The sequence below is a fragment of the Lithobates pipiens genome, unplaced genomic scaffold (genome assembly GCF_037356315.1).
Source record: "Lithobates pipiens isolate NorthernLeopardFrog02 unplaced genomic scaffold, aLitPip1_a1.2 Scaffold_24, whole genome shotgun sequence".
NCBI lineage: Eukaryota > Metazoa > Chordata > Amphibia > Anura > Ranidae > Lithobates > Lithobates pipiens.
This window is the reverse complement of record NW_027507786.1, coordinates 16,844,353-16,857,498: the sequence shown is the minus strand read 5'-3', so window position 1 is coordinate 16,857,498 and position 13,146 is coordinate 16,844,353. Positions and strand designations below refer to the sequence as shown.

At 39.5% G+C, this 13,146-nt stretch overlaps 1 protein-coding gene across 2 annotated transcripts in view; it reads right to left on the bottom strand.

Annotated features, from left to right (window-relative positions):
* Positions 1 to 8,227: 8,227 nt before the first annotated feature.
* Positions 8,228 to 13,146, bottom strand: part of LOC143929689 (uncharacterized) — a 126,395-nt gene continuing 121,476 nt past the window's right edge. For both annotated transcript variants that reach the window (XM_077453634.1, XM_077453635.1), the window contains one exon: positions 8,228 to 10,534. In XM_077453634.1, coding sequence (XP_077309760.1) covers positions 10,485 to 10,534 — 50 coding nt within the window. In that variant the 3' untranslated portion in view covers positions 8,228 to 10,484. The remainder of the gene's footprint in view (positions 10,535 to 13,146) is intronic.

Sequence of the window (13,146 nt, the reverse complement as noted above, 5' to 3'; positions counted from 1 at the left end):
AAAACGCTCACGTGCCGGTCAGGACCCCCTTGAGTCCGGTCGTGGGTCCCGCGGACTCGTTCACCGCGGGAATACCCGCGATCGTCTCACGAGGCGGCTGAACTGGGAGTTGCCGTTGTAAACAGCATCTCTCTGTTCTGCCTTGCAACAAGTGACGCTGATCTCTGCTCCATGTGATTGGAGTAGAGATCAGTGTTCACTAAAAGAAAGCCCAGCCCCCCAACAGTTAGTAACACACCCCTAGGAACACTTAACCCCTACACTGCCTAACCCCTTCACTGCCAGTGTAATTTACACAGGAATCACTGCATTTATATAGCACTGATTGCTGTATAAATGACAATGGTCCCAAAAATGTGTCAAAAATGTCCGATGTGTCCGCCATAATGTCGCAGTCACAATAAAAATCACAGATCGCCGCCATTACTAGTAAAAAAAAAATTATTACTAAAAATGCCATAAAACTATCACCTATTTTGTAAACACTATAACTTTTGCGCAAACCAATCAATAATCGCTTATTGCGTTGTTTTTTTTACCAAAAATATGTAGAAGAATACGTATCGGCCTAAACTAAGGGAAAAAATGTTTTTTTTATATATTTTTGGGGGATATTTATTATAACAAAAAGTAAACAAAAATGCGCTTTTTTCAAAATTGTCGCTCTATTTTTGTTTATAGAGCAAAAAATAAAAATCGCAGGGGTGATCAAATACCACCAAAAGAAAGCTCTATTTGTGGGGAAAAAAGGACGTACATTTTGTTTGGGAGCCACGTCGCATGGCCGCGCAATTGTCAGTTAAAGCGACGCAGTGCTGAATCGCAAAAAGTGGTCTGGTCTTGGCCAGCAAAATGGTCCGGGGCTGAAGTGGTTAAAAAAGCAACAGTGTTAATCCAGCCTGAAAGAACATAACTGGCTTTTATAAAGGTAAAGTTAAACCTGATTGGATAATCCAACAAGAATTGTGTGATGACAGGCTGTTGTCGGAAAATCCAACCGTTTGTGCGCTCCATCAGACAAGTGTTGTCCGATTTTCTGCAGACAAATGTTGGATAGCATGCTTTAAAATTTTCCGCCAATAAATGTGTGTTGTCGGATTTTCCGATCGTGTGTGTACACAAGTCCGTCGGACAAAAGTCCAAAGCACGCATGCTCGGAATCAATGCTCATCAAAAACAACATTAGCAGAAGGTGCTCAAACAGTGACGCTAAAAAGCTGAAAAACCACGTAGTTTTGTGTTTGTTGGCCGACAATTCTTTGCCGTTTGTATGCTATACAAGTTCACGGCCCAAGGCCCTTCAGACAAAAGTCCTACGCTTTGTCTGCAGAAAATCCGATCGTGTGTACCAGGCTTTAGAGTAAACAATCTTCACTAAAGTATAACTAAAGCAAAGCTCTTTTCTTGTTTCTCATAGAGTCGAGAGGGATTAGACCCCCTGTCAGTTTTTGTTGCTTTGTGTGCCCCCCATTAGGAAGAATCACCCTCTCTGTTTATCATGTTTACAATTATCACTGAAAGTAAAAGAAAGTCCCCAGAAAAGTAATAGAGGGAAAATCTTCCAATGGGGACACTAATTCTAGTGACCTGGGAGTACCAAAGGGATTTCCTCCCACTTCCGGTTTTGGCTATGGGACAGGAAGCAAAGGTAAATCTCCCTAATGGGAGAGATAAAACACCTGACAGGCAGTGGCGGCTGGTGAAGTTTTAGGATGGGGGGTGCCAAACCTAAAATAGTGGGCGTGGCTCTAAGGTGGTGTGGTTAGTGTCTGAGATGAACAAGGGATGGAGGGAGAGGGAGAGAGGTATGGAGGGACAGCAGGCCCAGATCCTACACAAAATAGAAATATATGTATTCTAGAAAGAATTATTAAAAAAAATGGGGGGTTATGTGCTTGGGTGTAACTTAATTTTCTTGCAAAAATTTTTTTACCATCACATAGGGGACAAAAAGTTCCCTATGTGCTGATTTTAATGTGACAGGTTTTCTTTATTGAGCTATGCAGGGTCTAAAAGACCCCCCAATGTCTCCTTTGGACTCCATTGAATGTTTTACAATGCAGATCGCCCTGCAGAACATCCTTCCCAGCTAAACTAGCTGGGGACACCTAGATGCTGACCCAGAAGTGACGTTGTGGAGCGTTGCTTTCCAGGTCACAGCTAGAAGGGGAGGAGAGCAGACGTGTGTACGCTCTTCTCCTTCCCCTGCATCCACCAGCATCTGCTATGTTGGTCCCGGGCCTGCAGATGGGCAAAAGGAGCCCGGGAGGCATGCAGGGGAAGCACTGGTACTGGGGGGTGCGTGAGAGCAATCGGATGGCACTGCTGCCTATCAGTTTCATACACAATCCCGGTGGCTGTATTGTACAACATATGGACCTGGCAGCGAAAGGCTTCGCATTGGTGGTGTGCTAGCACTGTAATATATTGAATATATTTCAAGCATTTTAGTAGTGTAACATTATGTACTATTTTATTGTCCCTTATCCCTGCCAGGTAGTTTGTATGGGGCCCCATAACTTCTAATAGCAGCCCTGCTATGGCACAATCATTTGGCGCAGCGTTCTGCTTGTACCACCGCTCTTCCCAGTTCCTGAAGCCCAATGTCACCTAAAAATCCCAACTACAGACACAACTTTTTTTTCAGATTTGCAAAAGTAAATACTATTTTCCAGTTCTTATTGCTGTCATTGTGAAGGTCACACCTCACTTCCTGCCCCACAAGCACTGCAAGTACCTAGAAGAACTGATGCTGGTTTGAAGCCAAAGGGTAGTGACACCAGATATAATTGGATTTGGATTTTTCTTCTGTTAGCCCGCTTTGCATTTTTGAAAATTGCTAAAAATAAACAAACAAAATATCGATTTTGAAAGCACAAAAATGAAATTCCCCTGAGCACAAGTGTGATAGCCCTGTACAGGTATTGATGCAAAGTCCACGTCAGAGAAAATGTCACTTCGCGCCTTGCTGCCCTCTAGGATTGGGGATGTACTGAAGACACTACCAGCCTCCTGAATTATCCCACACTTTTATTTAAAAAAAAGCAGGATAAAATATACTCACAGACGTGTGAATTAAGACCGATCATCGAGCTACACGCAGGCCAGAAGTCCGAGACCCAACAGGCTTCACAATACAGGGGGACCTCAACAGGATCCTCACTGGATGACGCATTTCGAGGGATGAACACTGGCTCTGGTGAAAAAGGTACATCCTTCAAAACGTGTCAGTCAGTCAGAATCCCGGGGAGGTCCCCCTGTACTGTGGAGCCTGCTTGGGAATACTGGGTTACAAACGTGTAGCTCGATAATCAGTTTTAATTCACATTGTTGTGAGTAAATTTTATTCAGTTTTTTTATTAAATAAATGCAGTAGGATAATGCACTAGGCTGGTGATGTGTATATGTATATAGGCTATGCATTATATATTATTATTATGTATCCTGTATGTATACAATGTATTATATAATGTTTTCCGTATGTATACAATGTATTATATTATGGATCCTGCACGTATACAATGTATTATATAATGTATCCTGTAAGTATACAATGTATTATATAATGTTTCCCGTATGTATACAACGTATTATATAATGGATCCTGTATAAACAATGTATTCTATAATTGATCCTGTATGTATACAATGTATTATATGTTTCCCGTATGTATACAGAAGATTGTATAATGGATCCTGTATGTAGACGATATATTACCGTATTTATCAGCATATAACACGCACCCCAAGTTTAGGAGGGAATTTTAAGAAAAAAAAACTTTTAGGAGGGAAGTTTAAGGAAAAAAAACTTACATTTAAATGCCCATCAATGCAGCCTTGTCCATCATTCGCACCCTTGTCAGTGTCATATGAAGCTTTGTCATGCAGCCTTGTCCATTGTTGCACCCTTGTCAGTGTCAATTGCAGCCTCGTCCATCATTTGTCAGTTTTATTTGCAGCTTTTTTTTAAAAACAGCGCCGCTCAGTATTTCACGGCCCGCCTTCGGCCGTTCTAGGCAGCTTTCAGCCATTCTCTGCAGCTTTCGCCTGCTCTCAGCGGCTTTTGGCCACACTCTGTGCCTGAGAATGGCCGAAGGAGGCGGAAAGCTGCAGAGAACGGCCGAAAGATGCCAAGAAGGGCCGAAGGCGGCTGAAAGTCACTCAGAGGCTCACAATGGCGGGGGATCGGCATATAACATATAACATCTTCCCCTGATTTTAAAGGGAAAAAGGTGCGTGTTATACGCCAATAAATACGGTGTATAACATAACCTGTATGTATACAATGTATTATATAATGGTTCCTGTATGTTTACAATGTATTATATAATAGACATGTGCACACTGTAATATTTTGTTTCAGAATTTCGTTTTCGTTCGAAAAATAAATGTATTTAGTTACTTCCAAAATTTGTTTTTATTTATTTCATTTCCTTAATAAATGCATTTGTCCGAAAATCCGAAATAATTAAGGTTGAATCTATCATTGAAGGGCTTATGGTGTCTGTCAAATGTTCTAAGAAGATTCGACGGCGCAATCATACATTTCCGGTCGAATGTTCCGCCTACAAGCTCTAGTAGAATTCTAATGTTGTATGACACTAGTAATAATTATATTTATTCATTATTATTACTAGTCAACCAACATTAGAATTCTTCTATAACCTATGGGCGGAGCATCTGACCATCAATGTCCGCTCGCGGCGACTGCTTCGTGGAATCTTCATGTTGAATCTTTTCTCTCTATGCTTAATCTTTTCTCTCTATGTCGAATAATCTTGGACTAATAGAGTTAGGATAGGCACATTCCACCTTTTTTGCTATTGTCTCTATAATATAAACAAAAAAAAATATTTTGTGTTGGGACTTTAAATGAAGCATAGCTGCACAGTAGGTATGCAAGGACATGTCTGAAATTGATTGGTTTAGTTATAGGATTCAGAAAGTTTAAAATAATAACATCATAAACAATAGTATCAATAGGTTATATTTCATATACATATATATATATATACAAGCGCATATTGCAACATGATTTACAGTAGTAATCAACATCTTGATAAAATCCATAATTGTAAAAAGAGCAAAAATAGTCTTCCATTAGTTGAAGCATATGGCATTGTAGATAAAATAAGAGGGGGGGAAATTTCAGACATATGCTTGCAGATGGTAGCATAAAAAGCGCTCTACGCGTTTCGTGGAGTTCATCCACTCATCAGGAGCAATTCCGGGGGTTAAAATTATCTACAAAGAGATAAGTAAACACATGAGGATCAAACAGGAACAGCACAAAAGTGCAGAGGAACAGAGGGGGGGGAGAAACTCAGCTCCCTCAAACACTCTTACCTACAATGAAAATGTAACTTGACGGGACAAAACCATTAGCAAATAAGGACACTATGAGAACAAGTCTTCTCCGGAGCTGAGGCAGAAATCTCAAAGACCACAAAGCACCACAGTTAGTCAAGGGTGACGAGCTCTAAAGCACTGTAATCCCAGAGTGACTATGTAGGGGAATTCCGTAGGACCTCTGTAGAGGAGTGAATTGATTAAGTATGTAGATGTGTCTATACATGAATATGTTAATCGAAATTAACAGTGCAGAGGGTGATAGAGTCGATGAATAAGGTGAGTAAAGTGAGGGGAGGCATGTCGCCCAACTCGATAGATTAAGTACACTAGGAGTGAACAATAGATTAGTGTGTACAGTTCAAACAAAAAAACAAAGACGAAGATTAAAATATACCAAACAACCCATAATTGCCAATAACTAAAGCAAATGAGTGTCAAACAGGGTGCAAAGAAGTTGTGAAGGAAACAACACAAACTGCGTGTATCAACTGGTGGTGCGATATGGCCCCAAAGACCACCTACGTTACGCTGCAAAATCTAAGGAGGAGGCGGTGTCGGTGTTCCAACAGCTGGCAGTGTTCGGCGGCCGACAGTTGCACTTACCCTATATTTATAGCAGATGGACACTCGCCAAGCCAGCCGCCTGGCGCCATGTGCGCTTTTTATGCTACCATCTGCAAGCATATGTCTGAAATTTCCCCCCCTCTTATTGTATCTACAATGCCATATGCTTCAACTAATGGAAGACTATTTTTGCTCTTTTTACAATTATGGATTTTATCAAGATGTTGATTACTACTGTAAATCATGTTGCAATATGCGCTTGTATATATATATGTATATGAAATATAACCTATTGATACTATTGTTTATGATGTTATTATTTTAAACTTTCTGAATCCTATAACTAAACCAATCAATTTCAGACATGTCCTTGCATACCTACTGTGCAGCTATGCTTCATTTAAAGTCCCAACACAAAATATTTTTTTTTTGTTTATATTGAAACAGGGATGGAGGTAGTTGAATTGTTATATTCAATGCCTCATTTAAAGTCCCAACTCTTCCCCTCCCCCTCTTTCTTTGTCTATTGTCTCTATAATGTCAAATTTTTTCTCTCTATGTCGAATCTTTTCTCTCTATGTAGAATAATCTTGGACTAATAGAGCTAAGGTTAGGCACATTCGATTGTTATTGTCAGCGTCATGTCGAATCTCCTATCTATATTGAACTGTTGTCACAACGAAAACGAAAATAAAGAATTTGTTTATCGGATCTTTCGGTTTTCGGATTTTGCACATTCATTATCGTTTGTTAAAACGATAATGAAAATACTCAAAATTCGGACTAAAATGCATTTGGACTAAAACAAATGCACATGTCTATTATATAATGGATCCTGTATGTATGCAATGCATTATATAATGTTTCCTGTATGTATGCAATGCATTATATAATGTTTCCTGTATGTATGCAATGCATTATATAATGTTTCCTGTATGTATGCAATGCATTATATAATGGATCCTGTATGTTGCCAATGTATTATATAAAGAATCCTGCATATGCAATATATTATATAAAGTATCCTGTATGTATACAATGTATTATATAACATATCCATCTTGTATGTAAACAATGTATTATATAAAGGATCCTGTATGTATACAATATATTATATAATATATCCTGTACATACAATGCATTTTTTTTCCATTCAAGTGAAGACAACATGGGTGGGCTGTATAGTGATAGCCAATCAGAGGATATCACAATGATCAGGTGATTGACAACCGCGCCTCCTGGTTCTTGGTTGTAAGTATATTTTATTATGTTTTTTATTAAATAAATGCTGCGGTATAATGCACTAGGCTGGTAATGTATATCTATATAGGCTATGCATTATATAATGTATCCTGTAAGTATAAAATGTGTTAGATAATGGATCCTTTATGTATACAATGTATTATATAATGGATCCTTTTTGTATACAATGTATTGTATAATGTTTCCCGTATGTATACAATGTATTATATAATGGATCCTGTATATACAATGTAATATATAATGGATCCAGTATATACAATGTATTCTATAGTTGATCCTATATTTATACAATGTATTCTGCATGTATACAATGTATTATATAATGTTTCCTGTATGTCTGCAGAGGATTATATAATGTATCCTGTATGTATACAATGTATTATATAATTAATCCTGTATATACCATGTCTTATATAATTGTTCCTGTATGTTTACAATGTATTATATAATGGATCCTGTATGTATCCAATGTATTATATAAAGAATCCTGCATGTATACAATATATTATATAATATATCTTGTACATAAAATGTATTTTTTCTCCATTCAAGAGAAGACAAGATGGGTAGGCTGTATAGTGATAGCCAATCAGAGGATATCACAATGATCAAGTGATTGACAACTGCGCCTCCTGGTTCTTGATTGCTAGTGGAAGACCTGGATCTGTCACTAACAGCTCAATCTCTGTGCTGGAAGCATCAGCACTAACACAGCAGTGCATATATGCAGCCCTACAGATAAATACCCACTTCCATGAGGACACATAAATGCATGCAATCAGAAAGTGGTTAACAAAGCCTCCCACGCTATTGTAATGGCACAGGAAACTGGTACAAGTGGCATGTAACACATTGGGTCAGACAGACTGTTTTTTTTTGTATGTTTTTTACAGCCACAACCTTTACAGTTACAATTTCAAGCAAATTGTAATGGGAATTCACAGTAGGGCAGAAGGACATGGAATATTACACAAACCTTGTGTTCTTAAATCACGCTTTTGAGGGCATTCTCGGCACTGTGAGGCAATCCAAGTGTCAAGAAATGGTAATTTCTTAAAAAAACTGAAACAGTTTATTGAGTTTTACAGATGAATATGGTCACAGTACACATAAAGCCAGCGCTAGAAATTCTGAAACTTAACATAAAAGAAAAAAAAAACACTTCCCATAACAGTCAAATTAGTTAAATCACATCAGCTGAAACACTTTACAAGATCTATTTTGGTTGATCTAAGTGAAACACGAAGGTTTGGATGGAGATAAGATCTCTCTAGGGATGCCCCCGACAATGAAGGGAAGGGAAATGGGGCAAGGGGAAGAAGAGGGGGGGAGAGACAATAATATAACAGACAGACCATATTTATATTTATACAAAAATAAGAGCAACCTGGGGTTATAGACCAAAGTTTTTGCGGCTCTAGAGTGTTACTCCAGTGAAGTATGATTAGAGGAGTCTTGCAGCCCAAGGGGGAGTATCAGGTGAGTGGGCAAAGTGGAAAGAATAACCGATCACTAGTATGCAAGGTGGCAGCAAGAGGTCTCCGGTGAACTGGAGGGAAGACATTAGGGCAACCTTTTCGTGGAGGTTGATGTAAAGAAAAACATTTGCTACTTATTTAAAAAATTATGGAGAGAAGAGAAGAGCAAAGGTCCATGTCAAGTTTCATTGTACAGAGCAAGGTTGTCAGCTCATGTTTAATATCTGAGATGGTGGGTGCCATAGAGGACGTCCATTTTTTGAGTATGGATCTGAATACAACCGGCAGACAGGTGTGAGTTTAATGAAAGGGGCCAGTAGGGTCCTCTAGCCATTTTGAGGGAGACGGGACCGGTGGGGAGTAATAGCTGAATAACAAACAGTGGATCCTTAGAGTATTAAGTGATCCCATAAATTAACTTGGCCAGAAATTGTGAAGGAAGAGGGATCTCTGGGTTTCCTTAAGGCATGTGCTAGCCTCTTTATATTGTGATAGCAGTTTTTTTTCTGTGAGATCATTGGATAGCTTTATAGACTGTATTCCAATAAGACGATCCATGTTCGTAAGCAGGTGGGCTGTGGTCAGCTGGGTTTTGACTGACTACCATGTGAATACATCTTGGGTGAATTGGGTGGGTTCTTCTTGGGGCTATGTTTCTCCATAGGACAAAGAGGGCCTAAGTCTCAAGCAGCTGGGTTGTTGTTGGTTTCCAAGTTGAGGGACTGTAAAAGGGACTCTGCTTCAGAAGGATATTTGAAGGATAGTCATTCTCCATTGGACAAGCGAAGATATAGTATGGCTGGGTATGCTAGGGTGAATTGTATGCATTTAAAAAGAGGACTCATTGGATGACTTTTTGCCTTTGGGACATTTCCTGGGAGTAGTCCACAAATAATAGAAATTGTGACTGTCATGCATGTGCATGGTGAGGACATAGAAGTATGGCGAGTTTATCCACGAAGTTTAAGCATTTTTATGATCATTGGTCTGGGTGTTTGATCGTCCAAGGGGGCACCCAGACAATGAGCTTTTTCAGCCATGCAAGGCTGTTTCATACTCAGGGCTTCAGGTATATACACAGAACAAATATCCAATAATGAGCTCACCTTATATGATTCAGGAAGGTCAGTAATTTGCATGTTGTGCCTTGACCGGTTTTCTAAGTCCTCTATTTTCTGAATTACAGACTTTTGAATCTTAGAGCGCTGTTGGATCACATCTTGTGTTTGCAGGAGCTCATCTTTCATGGATGAGACCCTGTGCTCTGACTCAGATAAGCGCTAAAAGTGCTAACTCATCTCCTTTTTGATCTGCTCCATGACAGTTAATACACTTTCTCTACTGCATCCGCAATAGTGGGGGAGAGCAGGGATGCTACATCCAGATTGATCCTTTCATGGGAGGGATCTGTGGCTGGGCTTGCTGACTGTGAGCTGGAGCCACTGTGATGTATGACTGAGTCCCCTGCCATATTGGGATCCTGTGTTGGCTCTGCATTACTGGGCTGCCAGGGTAGCTGTTGAGTGCTGGGGCCACTCTTATTCAGAAACCGTTCCGTATGATGGTATCAGGGCTGAGTGGGGAGAGACCAATCAGTTAGGCAGCCATGGGAGAATTTTAAATTCAATGCTTTACTGCTCAGTGGGAGCTGCTGTGGAAAACGTTCATTCCATGTGGGGTGCTGGAACCGAAAGTAACAAACTGGTAATAACCAGCCAACCCTTAAAAAATGTCATTGTCTACCTTTACAGGCTGTGATATGTCCAGGACTCCATTATGGTAGTACACTGAAGATCCCAAACAGATTTGCTCCATAAATATTACGGATTCATTTAATAACATACTTCTTACATCTTCTCCATAAACTGGGTTTATTATCTGAAAATGAATAAATGTGTTACTTGTTAAGGTCTCTTGTATACAGAAAAAAAATATAAATAGATTTGGTAATCTTGATGAAGGGATTTGGTAGGAAATACTGCACCATTTCTCTTCTGTATTGCACTAAAGGTGTCTACCATCTTATACTTTTTTTTTTCAAAATGTTTTTATTGGGAATCCAAAAGACATTTGTACAGGTTATCATCAGTCATATTTCAGGCCATATACTTTTCATTATTATAATATAATTTTCTTAACAGAAGAATAAAATAATAAACGAGTGAGTCAGGCTCAAAATGGGAGCTCATGGACAAACTATAATCTATTCAGTACCATATCAAGACCACATAATATGATTAAAACCACAAAACATTTATTGTAATTCCAGATAAAAACTTTGTATAGACCAAGAGATACAGTATAATGAAACACTGATGGGAAGACTTATAAAAAAAAAAAAAAAAAAGTCTTGGCCAAGTGGTAACCAAAATCTTCATAACCACTGACACTAAATGTAAAAACTTTTTTTAAATCCCACCTAAAACACACTAACACTAACTTCGATCAATTCCTAATCTAACTATTTTATTTTTATTTTTACAGACTTTTTTTATTACACAGATTATTCTAGGGAGCAGAAAAGATACAATATTGGATTATAATAAATGTTTTGTGGTTTTAATCCCATCACGTGGAGCAGTACTGTGTATATTTGCGTTTATTAATTTTATTTTAGACTCTTTTGAGCCTCTGTTTTGAGTCTGACTTGATCAAATACTTAATACTCCTTATAGTTTAGTGAATGGAGTCTTTTGTGATATGAAGATTCTTAGGAACAGAATGCTCAGAAGAGATCAAATTTATCATAGAGTTCTCATTCATATCAACTTTACAAAAGCAACTACCTTTTAATTTTAGTAGAGCCTCTGGGAGAAGTCAGAGACAGTGGGTTCAGGCAGAGCAATTTTTCTGCCATTAGTCATTTTTCTGCAGGTTTAATTAGCAGGTGAACAGTTTAACTAAAGCAGGATAACGAAAGCAGCAAGAAAAGACCACAAAGAGCTCTGCTCCACTCCGGTCTGACTGCACACCACCACTTTGGAAGGCATTTTACAAGTCTTAATCCTATCCACTTTACCCTTTAATATGCCCCCTCTATTCTGCTCACTTCTGTCCATTAACTTTTTGTCTCCCACTCCCTTAACCGTTTTGCAATCACAGAAAGATGACTTCAAGAGTCAGATTCTGCTTTGCACGTAGCTCTCTCCCATGGAGGCCTCCATTGGCTACCTCACCCAAACCTAGTGGATGGAAAAGAGGTGGAGTTGGTTTGCTTTTATCCCCACTGAGCCCCTTTCAAGTCCCTCCTACCCCTCTCTCTCTATATTTCTCTTATTTTGAGACACACTGTATTTGTCTGTTTTCTCCAATTTCCCTAGGGATTGAAGTGATCTATCTGCCTCCTGGACCTGTGTCATGCTTCCTTGATGACTTCTCTGTCTGGGTATACTACTTATTCTCCACTAAAATACCCACCATCATTCTTGGTGATTTTAACATCCCAACTAACGTTAACGGCTCAGCTACATCCCAAATTTTTAACTTAACCTCATCCTTTGACCAAACACATTGGACACAGTACTCCACTCACTCTGATGGTAATAGCCTTGACTTTGTTTTCTCCCATATTTGCACCCCCTACAACCTCACCAATTCCCCCTTTCCTCTCTCTGACCACAGCCTCATCACTTTCACAATGTCCTTGTCTCCTGCCACCTGTCCCTCCGAGCAGAAAACAGTTACCCACAGAAACCTTCGCCACTTTAACCCTTCTCTTTTCTATTGTGCAACTGACCACCTCCATGACAAAATCTCACCCCTGTCTTGCCCTAACATGATCACTTCTGTCTACAACAGTTCACTTTCATCCACACTGGACTCTCTTACTTCTTTCACTACACAAAATATCACCCCCTGGCTATTACAACCTTGGCAGATCGACAACACCAGAAACCTTAAGAGACATAGCGTGTACACTGGAGCGAGTGTGGCATGAAACCAAATCCCAGAATGCATTCACCCAATATAAATCTGAATTCTTCAAAAACAATTCCTTCCTCCATGCTGCCAAACAAGCCTACTTTGTCACTCTCATTAATACTCTGTCCTCTAGTCCTCGTCGTCTCTTCTCTACATTTTTCACCACCATCTCCACCTAGTAAATTGCTCACTGCTCATAAGATTGCCAAATCACTTTAAAATCAAGATTGATGGAATTTGTGGGGGCATCTCCACTGCACAGAAATCTATCCTACTTAACATACCCTATACAAATCCACTCTCAACATTTTCCTCTTTTGACCTTGCTACTATCGAAGAGGTCGCTAAACTTTACTCAGAAGCCTTAGCACCTGTCCCTTGGATCCTATTCCCTCACATCTACTACGGTCACCCTCTTCTATTCTATGCTCCCTCACTCACATCTTCAGTCTCTCCACTGACATCTTCCCCTCCCCTCTAAAACATGCCCTGATCACCCCCATAGTTAAAAAGCAATCACAGGGCCCCACCAGCCTGAACAACTTAAGACCCATTTCCTTGCTCCCATT